At 36.6% G+C, this 12,698-nt stretch overlaps 1 protein-coding gene across 1 annotated transcript in view; it reads left to right on the top strand.

The window, feature by feature from the left end:
• LOC102869221 (cubilin-like) overlaps positions 1-12,698 on the top strand; it is a 396,294-nt gene that overhangs the window by 49,368 nt on the left and 334,228 nt on the right. Inside the window, exon 17 of the mRNA XM_006894323.1 lies at positions 244-431. Within this exon, the coding sequence (XP_006894385.1) occupies positions 244-431 (188 nt within the window). The remainder of the gene's footprint in view (positions 1-243; positions 432-12,698) is intronic.

Raw genomic sequence — 12,698 nt, 5'->3', positions numbered from 1 at the left:
ATTGCCTGAAACAGTTTGGAAATAAACAGAGTAAGAATATAAAACAATATATAGAATGGAACAGTGAATTAGAAGGTAGAGCATACATCTTTCCAGGTGTAAAATCTCATGAGTAGAGGCATATGCCTGTAGAGTGTGTGTGTGTGTGTGTGTGTGTGTGTAAATTTTTCAAATTGGTTTGGATGGGGAGAGCTGGAAGGATGTCCATCTGTATGATTTCTTTTTCTTCTCTGTTCTCCTTAGCGGACCTGCTTTGTGGAGGGACATACAGTGACCCTGAGGGTGAGCTTCTTTCTGACTTGACTGGACCTTTTACGCACAGCAGACAATGTGTCTATATAATAGAGCAACCAGAGGGGGAACGTATACAGATCAACATCACCCATGTGGAGCTGGGAAGCCACAGTGGCTGTTCTCAGAGTTACATTGAGGTAAATTTTATTACTAAATTGCCTTTAGATGATGTGGGTGGTTTGTTTGTTTCCTTGAAAAATATTTAACAAATATTTATTGATCATCTACTTTAAACCAAGCATTTTTTATCTTCACTTTGTTGTTTAAATAAATTTTTGTTTTATATTGGTTTGCTTACAAAATTCATATACATTATTTTTCACACTTGGTCTTTCCCAATTCCTTTACCCACCCCTCTCTCTACACATCAAATTGTGTGACCCTATGAATTCCCCCTGCTCATTCTCTGTCCTTTGTTCCTTTCTCCCTCCCCCCCTCCTCTTACCTGTTTTACTAGTTATCTTTCTATTTCTACAATAAGGGTCTTATACTATATTTGTATGTATGGGACTAGGTTAGTTCATTTTGCATAATACTCTCCAGTCCCTCCTAAGTTATGTAGTAATTTTTTAAATTGTTGCTCCTGCATACTGTGTAGTATTCCATTGTGTGAATGTTTCTCAATCCATTAGATTGTGCTTGGATATTTGGGCTGTTTCCATGTTGAGCCAATGTTTGTTAACTAGGTTTTTTCATATTCTTTAAAGCAGTATTCCTGAAATGATTGTTGAACCTTTAGCCTCCAGATCACCTGAGATCTTGCACAGCAAAGTCTTTCCCCTGTCTGCCTCAGGTCTCTGGGTGTGGCCTCAGTGACAGTTTTAAAGAAGCTTTCTGGATGATATTGATGGTTGGTGGCAAAGTCCTTAGGGAGCTATGCTTATAACCTCCAGGTTGAGAGTCTCCGGTTATTCAAACCCATGGGAGAAAGATGAGCAGTTTCCTCCAGTATATTCATAGCCTCTGACACCCAGTGGAAGGTCACTCTTGGTAGGGGATGACTCAACAGTAATGAGCTGAGTATGAATGAGTTCAGAACAACTGCCTGAAGCAGGTCACCTATTGATGACAATAAAGGGAGCTCTGGATCCTAACTGGTAAAGAGATACACTGTCAAACCAAAGGCATGTGGTTCAAATCCACCTTGTTTTCTGTATATATTAGTTTTTCCCCTAAGCAAATTTGTTATTCTATCTTTATTTTTCCCTTTAATCTTACTTACTTACTTATTTAGTTACATTTTGGGAAAAAAAAGGCAATCTCTTCCTGTACAGTTTGCGGTGCTTGGAAACCTACTGAAGGGTCAGCTATGAGTCAATTCTGACTCAACAGCACAAATAAAACAGTAAATGGTAAAATGGGAGATTCCTAATGAAATAGGCAAAGATAAAAAATGGAAGCCGAAACTTCAAACACATAATAATGCTAAATGACATTAAATGAAAATTGAGCCCCAGAAGCTGAAGTGAAGGCTGTGTTGTTGTGTATCATCAAGTTGGAATCATCCCAAAGTTGATGCCCCAGCAGATCTTCAGAGAATGGGAATCTCCAGAACACTTAATTGTGCTCATAGGAAATCTGTACGTAAACCAAGAGGCTGCTGTGTGAACAGACAAGGGTACACTGCTTGGTTTAAGATTAGAAAGGGTGTGTGTCAGGGTTGTATCCCTTCTCCATACCAATTCAATCTGTATGCTTGCAAATAATTCGCAAAGCTGGACTCTGTGAAGAGGAATGTGGCATCAGAATTGGACAAAGACTCATCAACAACCAGCCTTATGCTGATGACACAAATTTGCTTGTAGAAAGTGAGGAGAATATGAAATACCTGCTGAAGAAGATCAAGGACTATGTCCGTCAGTATGGATTACATCTCAACATCAAGAAGACAAAGATCCTCACCAGAGGCCCAACAGTCAACATTATGATAGAGAAAAGATTGAAGCTTGCAAGGATTTCATCTTGCTTGTATCAACAATTAATACCCTGGGTACCAGCAGTCAGAAAAAATAAGGGATCTATTACAATGGGCAGTCTGTAGTTAGGGACCTCTCCAAAATACTGAAGAGCAGTGATGCTAGTTGAAGACTGAGGTGCACCTAATTCAGGCCATGGTCTTCTCAATTGCCTGCTATTCATCAGAGAGCTGGACAATGAATAAGACTGACAGAGGAGAATTGATGTCTTTGAATTGTGGTGCTAGAGACGAATACTGACAAAAGAACAAACAGATATATCCTGTAAAGGATTTGGCCAGAGTGGTCCTTGGAGGCAAGGATGACAAAAGCTTCGTCTTTCATACTTTGGACATGTAGCTATGCAAGGCTATTCCTTGTAAAGCGACACCATGCTTGGAAAGATGGAGGGTCAGTGAAGGAGAGGAAGACCCTTAATGAGATGAATTGGCACTGTAAATTCAGCAATGGGCTCTACTGTCTCAGAGATGATGAGGAAAGCACAGGATAGGACAGGTTTCAGACTGGTTCTTCTTAGGTTTGCTCTGAGTACTACCTGACAGGACAGCATCTGACAACAACAATCATGTGGGAGGAGATTGCCCATCCTTTACCTGCAGACCAGCTGGTGGATTCGAACCAATTGCCTTTAGGATTGAAGCACAGATTCTTACCACTAGGCCGCCAGAGTAAATAAGTAAAACTAATAGGGCCAAAGAGTTCAGAGATTATCAGGACAGTTTTACCTCTGAGGGGACCAGAGAAGTTAAGAGATTTGTCAAACTGACTCAGCTGGCTGGTGGACAATAAATGATGGTAAAGCACTGAATAATTCTCAGTTTTGAGTTTGTATTCCCCCCCCCCGCCCCCCACCTAACTAATGAGTTAGGTTTGCTGTCCTTTACTTTAAGTGGTTTTGCTTTGTCCTTTACTCCACTGGTTAAAATACATTATCTGAAACAGAAACAGGCAGCTCTTGCTTGCCTGGGTTGATATTTCTTTTGACTAACTATTGGTCAAGCCACAAATTAGAGTGTTGAGGAAGGGAAACACAACCTTTCTTTGTTGGGCACAATTATTTTCTATAAACTTAGGCATTTAAAATTTCGTTCACTCATGCTGATAGTCAATTCGCTTTTCTAGGAAAAACCGAGGTAACCTCTTGCCCTCTTCAATTTTTTACATTTAGAGAGGAAGCAGAGTTTTAGCGTAGTATCTGGTCTTAACTAAGAAGCACTTTGATAATGGTTTTTGTTTTAGTTTTTGATATGCTAATTTTTCTTTCAGAGAGTAGTATGAATGTGTCTGTTTATTCCATTTGTACTTTTCTAAAGTCTCCATAAAATGTATCCAAGTTTTAAGTTTTAAGCAGTTTTAAGTTTTGTATAAATAAAAATTAAATTTCTCATATCTATTGTTTTTGAGAACAGTAAAAATAATTCACCACCGGTGAGTACTAGAGGTATAAGCATTTTAATATAGTTTAATAAATTAAGTAATTACAAATTACTGCTTGCTGACTGCCTTTAAGATAAAGTAAGTGACACACATGGGTTAATTAATTGAATCCTCACAACAATATTTATTTCCATTTTAATATTGGGAACCACCAAAATTAAGTTACTTGGTCATGATTACATGTTTGATAAATGATAGAGCTGAGGTTTGTACTGTAACTGATAAGAACAATCATGTAATAATTTAACTATAGCTTCCAGAGATGCCGTTTTTCCTGGTGATAAAGATCTGAATTTCCCCAATTCTAAGCCTGGCTCTTTATCATAGGACCATAACCCTGGAGCCAAGCTTGACAATTTTTAAAGAATAAATCGTGCTCAGGAAAATCTGAATATCCTTCTGTAAGATCCTTTTCTATGATAACTCTAAGTACCATCCAAACATCTGGAATGGTTTTGTAGTAGAGTCAGATGTATTGTCTATGTATAGTGAGTTATTTATATTTTCCTGAATTGTTATAAAAAATTATCAGAAAAAATTATAGCACTGGAATGGAAAGATTTCACCATGTAAAACAGAGTCAATGCATCTTATTTTTTAATTTTAATTCCATTCTCAACTAACTGCAACTTTGGAGAATGCTTTCTCTTGATTCTTCTGCTCTTAGAGCTATAACATTCCCTCACTCTCCCCTTAACATTTGTGAGGAAGAATACTTGAGGAAATGAGTGACAGAAGCGGCTTACAGAATTGAAAACACCTTTCAAAGGCAAACTGTTCCTTGGCCAGATTTTCAGTGTGGACCTTGAACTTACCTTCCATTCAGTGGCTCAGGCACTGCTGTAGTTGACCATTGGTGTCTCTACATTCTATTGTGCATACAAACCCAGAAAATAGTGACAAAATTTCACTTAAGAGTTGTTAGTGGGAGGAAAATGAAAGAGTTCTATTATTCAGAAACCCAAACAATGAATAGTGATTTAAGCAAACTTTTTTTTTAAATCCTTTATCCTAAAAGAATTTAATGTCCACTTGATTTGTGGCATCCCAATGTTCAGAAACCTAACTGATTAATTTTACAAATTAAGGAATTGTGCACAAAAGTAAAATTCTAGCTGTTGTTGGAGTAGGGTTTTCATGTAATCTAGATAGGAGCCTAGATAAATAGAACAAGTTAATGTAAAGGCATTGCCATGAAATCTTCTCGACCCACTGAGAAAATGTGTGAGCAAAACTTTTGTTTTGCTTTTGAGTACTTGAATGTCTCTTGATAGCGGTCTTAGAAGAAAGTGATGTAAAGACCAAATTCAAATACTAGGATATTAACTTAATATGTGGTTACCCAAAGTGGTGGTTTCATTTTCATGTTATGTCTAAAATGTGAGACATTTAAGTAAAAGAAGAAAATGAAGGATGGTATTTCTAATACATTGGTAGTTTGAGGTGATTTTATGCCATCAACTAACTTGAAACCAGACCACCAAAATTTTTTGAAGGAATAAATAGCAAAGAAGTAAATCTGGAGAAATGTGAGAGAATGATTAAAGAAAATTCAATATGAATAGATTTATGATTAAGAAACTTAAATTTCCTCCTTCTGCGATTGTAGATGCTTGGCTGCCCTGTGAACATACAATTAAAATGAAGATTAAGATACCATTGCTTAAATATCTTTCATGTATGTGTGTTTTAACTTTTTATTGTGATTTGGGTGGAAGTTTGCAGAACAATTTGTTCAGTCTACAGGTTTTGTTATGGCTGGGGAATTATCATAACCTTGTCCCCCATTTGCTCTACTATGTATGTGGATCTATTTATAGTACATTCAAATACATGAATAGAAATACCATCTGTCAGACTTACGTGGGCATGGATATAATCTTAATCACCAGTGCATACCTCTTGGTTTTGCCTGCCTGCCTAAGTATTCACTGGTGGATTAATGTCTGCTATTACTGAATATATAGGAACTAGATGCCATAGGAATGCTTGAATAGAAAAAAATAGTGTTTACTTTCATTGTCTGTAAATCTTGTGATCCTTTTATTTTTCTTTTCCTTAGTGATATTGTGCTGACCCCCCATTTTTTGGTACATTGTCTTTACTTTCATGCAATTTAATAATTATCTCTTATCAATCTTAGGGATTTTCCTCTCTTCCTCTTTCCTATTCCTGGTGACTATCCAAGGATATTTTTCTTCTGTATAAACCTTACCTTTACTTTTAATAAGAATAAACTCATGCAGTATTTTTGCCCTTTTATAATTAACTTCACTTAATATAATGTCCCCAGGTTAATCCACATCATTATGAAGTATTTTATGGATTCTTTGCTGTTCTTTAATGTTGCACACTATTCCATTACCATACCTTCTTTATCCATTTACAAGTTTATAGATGATTAGATTGTTTCCATACCCTTGCTATTGTGAATAATGCCACAAAGACCATGAGTGTATGTATATGTCTTCATATCTTCACTCTTATTACTTTAGCATATATACCCAATGAACAACGGAGCACACTTAGACTAGTATATATGGCAGTGGAGGCTGAGCCCTCCTGCTGGGAAATACAAATGAGAAAAAATGGTTGCAAACAGATACTAGTGATTGGAACATGTAATGTGAGAAGTATGAATGTAGGAAAATTGGAAATTGTTAAAGAAGTAATGGAGCACATAAAAATTGATATACTAGGTGCTGGTGAGCTGAGATCAATTGGCTATTTTGAATTCAATAATTGTATGATGTACTACACTAGAAATGAAAAAGTAAGGGAAAATAGAGTGACATTCATAGAAAAAAAATATCATTTCTAGAGCCATCCTAAAGTGCAGTGTTGTATGTGACAAAATAATATTTATATACATACAAGGAGGATTTTTCAATACCATTGCCATTCAAATATATGCATTCAAATATATGCCACAACTAAAGCTAAGGAGGAGAAAGTAAATTTCTACCAAGTTTTGCAGCCTAAAGTCAATCGAACATGTAACCAAGATTTATTAATAAAAATTAGTGACTGGAATGCAAAAGTTGGGAAGAAGGAAGATGGATCAGTAGTCGGAAAATATGTACTTGGTGACAGAAATAAGGTTGGAGATAGAATGATAAAATATCGTATAATCAATGATTTTTTTAATTGTAAATATAGTTTATAAAAAGGTATAGCTTTACAAAAATGGCAATTATATATATGGACATCTGTGGGAAGAATTGTTGGAGAAGCTCAATATCAGCTGTAAAAACTAGGCCACGTGCTGATTGTGGAACAGACCATCAACAACTTATGTGTAAGTTCATGTGTGTAAGTTCAAACTGAAGCGAAATACAATTAAAGCAAATCTTCAAGAACCAAAATTTGACTTTGAGTCTATCCCACCTGAATTTAAAAACTATCTCAAGAACAGGTTTGAGGACTTGAACACTAATGAACAAAGACCAGATGAACTGTGAGAGGATATCTAGAACATCATCGGTGAAGAAAGCAAAAGGTCACTACCAAGACAGAAGAGGATGAAAAGACAGAGGTGGATGTCAAAAGAAACTCTGAATATTGCATTAGAATGCTGAGAAGCCAAAACATAGGGAAGAAATCAGTAAGTGAAGGAGCAGAACAGAAGATTTCAAAGAGCAGCCCAGGAAGACAAAGTAAAGTATTATGACAATGTGAAAAGAGCTGGAGTCAGAAAATAAAAGGAGATAAACTCCTTTGGCATTTCTCAAGCTGAAGGAACTTAAGAACAAATTCAAGCTTTAAGTTGCAATATTTAAAGATGCTATGAGCAGAATATTGAATAATCCAGGAAGCATTGAAAAAGATAGGAGGAGAACACAGAGTCACTGTACCAAAAAGAATTGGCTGATACGGAGATATTTTATGAAACAACATATGATCAAGAGGCAATGTGATGCAGGAGAAAGTTCAAGCTGCTCTGAAGGAATTGCCAAGAAATAAGACTCTAAGAATTGATGGAATACCAATTGAAATATTTCAATAAACAGATGCTGCTCTGGTCATGCTCACCAGGGTGTGCCAAGAAATCTGGAGGACAGCTGGGCAACTGACTGAAAGAGATCCTTATTTCTTCCCATTCCCAAAAAAGGTGATCCAGCAGAGTGTGAAAATTCTTGAACAGTAACACTAACACCATACATAAGCAAAATCCTGCTGAAGACTATTCAGATCAACTGGAACTGTACATCAACAGAGAACCGCCATAAATACAAGCTGGGTTTAGAATAGACCATGGCAGTACAGACATTGCCAACATCAGATGAATCTTGGCTGACAGCAAAGAGTACAAGAAAAGTATATATTTGTGTCTTATTGACTATGCAAAGGCATTTGACTGTGTGGACCACAACAAACTGTGGTAAACCTTGAGAAGAATGGGAATCTGGAACACTTAATTATGCTCTTGCAAAACCTGTACTTGACCCAGAAAGCAGTCATCAGATTAGAGCAAGGAAACACTTCATGGTTCAAAATCAGAAAAGGATGCATACTGTCTCCATACCTTTTCAATCTATACGTATAAAAGATTATTTGGGAGCCAAGACTTTATGAGAAGGAATGTGGCATCAGCACTGAAGGAAGATTTATCAACAACCTGTGTTATGGATGATACAACCTTGCTTGCTGAAACTGAGGAAGAACTGAAGTATTTGCTGCAGGAGATCAAGGACTGCAGTCTTCAAAATATATTACAGCTCAACATAAACAAAACAAAGATTATCACCACTAGGCCAAATGGCAGCATCATGAAAGATGGTGAAGAGATTGAGAATGTTAATAATTTCATCTTAGTCAGATTCATAATCACTCTTGGCATAAACCCTCTTGGCATCAGCTGTTAGGAAATCAAAAGATGAGTTGCTTTGAGAAAGTCTATGGTCAGGGACCTCTCCAGAGTGCTGATGAGCAACAATGTCAGTCTAGAGACTAAGGTGCTCCTGATTCAGGCCACAAACTTTGCAATTACTTGCTGTGCATCACAGAAGTGGGCGATAACTAAGAATGGCAGAAGAAGAATCAATGCCTTTGAGTTGTGGTGCTGGAGAAGGATATTGAACATACCATGGACTGCCAAAACTACAAACAGGTCTGTCAAGGAGAGGGTGAAACCAGGTTGCTTCTTGGAAATAAGGATTTTGAAACTCTGTGTCACATACTTTGGGGCAGGAGGGACCAGATCTTGAAGAAGGACATCATGCTTGGAAGGGTAGAGTGTGAGTGCAGGAGAAGATGAAACCTTAGATGAAATATACTGACACAGTGACTGGGGTAATAGGAGCAGGTGCATCAGAGAGAGTGAGGTTGGCTCAGGATAGGGCAGAATTCAGAGCTATTGTTCACAGGGTTGCTATCAGCCATCATCATCAACAGCACATAACTACAACAATGGTATTGCTGGATCCAATGGTTTTTTCCATTTCCAACATTCTAAGGGAACATATTTTCCACAGAATTGCACTGATTTAGAATCCTACTAGAAGTGCCTGAGAATTTCAACCTCTCTTCACACTTACTAGCATTTGCTGGTTTCCATCTCATTGAACTTTCCTATTGTTACTTGGGTGATATAGTATCTCATGGTTGTGTATCTCTAACAGCTAGTGATCATGGACCTTCATGTGTGTTAGTTGCCTGCTTACCTTGTTTATGGAACTGTCTTTAATGTCTTCTTATTTAATTATTAATCACATTGTTCCTCTTTTTGGTGAGGTGTATAATGTGGTTTTGAAAAACTTAGGTTTTACTCAATAAACATGCTCCATAAACATTTATTTAAAATATTTTGTATTAATATTTTTATTAACCTCTCTCTCAACTTTGAAATTTCCACATCCAAATGCACACATTGCTCATGGGAAATGTGATGTGAGTGGTAACAAGAGAATGAATATAGCAAGAACAGATCAACTATTAGTCCATTTGTCTTTGTCTGTTTGAGCATTTAAATTGTATAGAGCCTTTCAATGAATGTGACAGAAGTGCCTTGCCAGAATAAAAAGCATCTTCTCTCATTAATATTTCATAAATGATTTAAGTCATCAGAACTCTGATTGAAGGACACATACGATAGTAACGAAAGCTTAATTTTTAATCCCTGAGGATGCAAGTAATAGGGAAAAAAAATAGGACATTAGTGCTAGACTTTGTGCTGGTATATGAAGAGAAATGGATAGAATTATTCACCCAGCAGAATTCCTTGGCTAATCTCAGATCCCTCACCCTCTCACCCCTAAAGAGTAGGAGAACACGGAGGGAGAATAATCTTCATATGAAGCAAGATGGCTTGTGGGAAAGATATTCTTTATTAGAAGAGGTAACCAAACAAAAGTAAATGGCACAGAAAAGTTGAAAACTATGCTTAATAAGAGAATAAAGTCAATTCCTTTGAATTCAGTTTCTGAGATCTTGAGACTTTACTCATTTTTTCATTACACACATTATAACATCACAAATCAATCATATTTTAGGTCCATATGACATTTCCAAAAGTATCTACAAAGCATAAGTTGTCTATGTGTTTATGTACAACATCATGCAACTAAAAAAATACTGTATCATTTTTTTTTAAAAACTCCACCAAATTACTAGTAACTCTAGAAGATTTCACCTAAATACAGCAATAAGAGAGGAGGAAACAAAGGTAAATGAAGATTGTGTAGAAAATAACAGAGAATATTTTGTATCAGAACCTGTGAGATATGATGGAACTTTGCTATCAAGTAAAAATCTTCAGTTAAGATTTAAAACCAAAAATGGGCAAGTGATAAAAGTGCAACAAAGCGAGAACAGAAACTTTTTTATCGTACAAACATTTTCTTCTTTTCCTACCTCCTTTCCCTCACTACTCCTAGCGATTCCTACACTGCACTCCCGTGTCTCCAGCAGATTCACGAAGGACCTCCCTTTGTTATTTGTTAGACATTGAAGCTATTCAGCCGTAGCCTTATGATTGGTGGAGGGAGATCTTTGACTTTTTGGTCTGCATGCTGGTTAGAGGTTAGAATCTCATGACTGTGATTCACAGAATCATGCTTAAGGTATAAATCCAGAAAGAAGAGAAAGAATAAGGCCTTTAACAACAGACACTGATGTAGCTGCAGCAAAGAAAACAGACACATCAGGGTAGGCCAGGTAGTATTGGTTTACAGTTAAGTTCATTTTAAAATTAATTTTTTTTTCAGAAAATGTCTTACTAAGCATGACAGAAAGAAGGAGAGGTGAGCAGATGTTCAATAGTGTTTAGCATATTGGATTTTAGATATCATTGGTATATTGGTTTTACATGTGATTAGTTTCTTGTCTCTGTTGTGAACATACTTTATTGTTCAGCTGTCCTGGTGGAATTTTTTTTTAAATGAAGTGATAAAATATGCCATTACTTAAGTAAATTAATTCTTTTTTATGTGAGCAATGGAAACCAGGGTAAAGAGTGATATTATTAAACCATGTAGTTGTAAGTGATTATGCAAAGTAGATGATTTGAGTGCTGTAAGTGCAGAAGTATCTTTCTATAGAAACCACAGACTCAAAGGGTTAAGTGTAATGGAGAGAACATGAGGATGTGTCAAGGGTTATTGATGAAGAAATTGCCATCCTGCCAGAACCAATTTATAGCTAACCCTCCAGTGACTTTTCAGAGGCTGTAGATCACACAGGAGGAGATCATCTTCCTTTCTCCTGAGGAACTACTGTTGGATTTTGAACAGAGAGATGCTACTTTAAATTTAGCAGCACAACTCCCTACCAATTATGCCACCCCAGCTCCCTTTTCTTTTTGAGTTTATGTGGCTTACTCAAAAGTGGCACCTGCAGAGCTACCAATTATTGATAGAGTGCTTGGAACTAATTTCCCTAAGGATGTCACACATGTGGCCTGAAGATGTAAAGTTGTCAGTCAAAGACTGAAGAGAAGGAGGACTTTGCAGTAGAGAAATAAACATCATCCTAGAATTTGAGAAAAAAGAAATATAACATCCTTAATGACTTGAAAATGGACAATCATGACAGGGATCTTCTAATGGTGAGAGAGGAAAAGAGCAACAAGGATTAGACAAGAGCTGCATCATGCAGGACCTTGTAGTCGGTCTAGAGTTTGGATTGTGCTCTAAATGCAAAAGGAAATAATTGAAAGCTGTAATATTCATGGTAAATACCTTTTCTAAAAAAACACACAAAAATGACTTTACGCTTGGACTTCAACTGATGGACTGCATAGACGTCAGATTGATGGTATCTGTGAAAATAATTATTGGAGAAGTGCAATATTAACAGCCAAAAGCAGACCAGGTGCAATTGTGGAACAGACCACCAATTAGTCATGTCCAAGTTTAAACTGAAGCGAAAGAAAGTAAAAATGAGTCCACAGCAACCAAAATACAACTTTGAGTCTATCTCACTTGAATATTGAGCACCAATAATCAAAGACCATAAAAACTGTGGGAGAATATTTAGGATATTATCCATGAAGAAAGCTAAACATAATTACAAAGGCAGAGGAGAAATAAAAAACCAAAATGAATGTCAGAAGAGACTATGAAAATTGCATTAAAGTGTTGAGAAGCCAAATAAAAGTGATGCCAAAGTAAAAGAGCTAAACAAAAGATTTCAAAGTGCAACTTGAGAAGACAAAGCAAAATATTATACAAAATGTGCAAAGAGTAAGAGAATAAAAAAGGATAGGACTTGCTTGGTATTTCTCAGGCTGAAAGTACTGAAAAACAAATTCAAGCCTGAATTTAAACACTGAGAATTGCCATGGGCAGAATCTTGAGTGATCCAGGAAGCATCAAAAGAAAATGAAAGGCATACTCAGAGTCATTATACTGAAAAGAATTAGTTGACACTGAAAAATTTCAGGAAATACCATATGAACAGGAACCAATGGAAAATCTGAAGTTCAAGCTCTACTGAAGGCACTGGCCTCAGGAATCAACGGAGTAGCCATAGACATGTTTCCACTAGCAGATG

Source organism: Elephantulus edwardii, unplaced genomic scaffold (genome assembly GCF_000299155.1).
Source record: "Elephantulus edwardii isolate Elephantulus edwardi_28Jun2011 unplaced genomic scaffold, EleEdw1.0 scaffold00139, whole genome shotgun sequence".
Taxonomy (NCBI): Eukaryota; Metazoa; Chordata; class Mammalia; order Macroscelidea; family Macroscelididae; genus Elephantulus; species Elephantulus edwardii.
The sequence above is the reverse complement of the archived record's forward strand: the minus strand, read 5'-3'. Positions and strand labels throughout refer to the sequence as shown.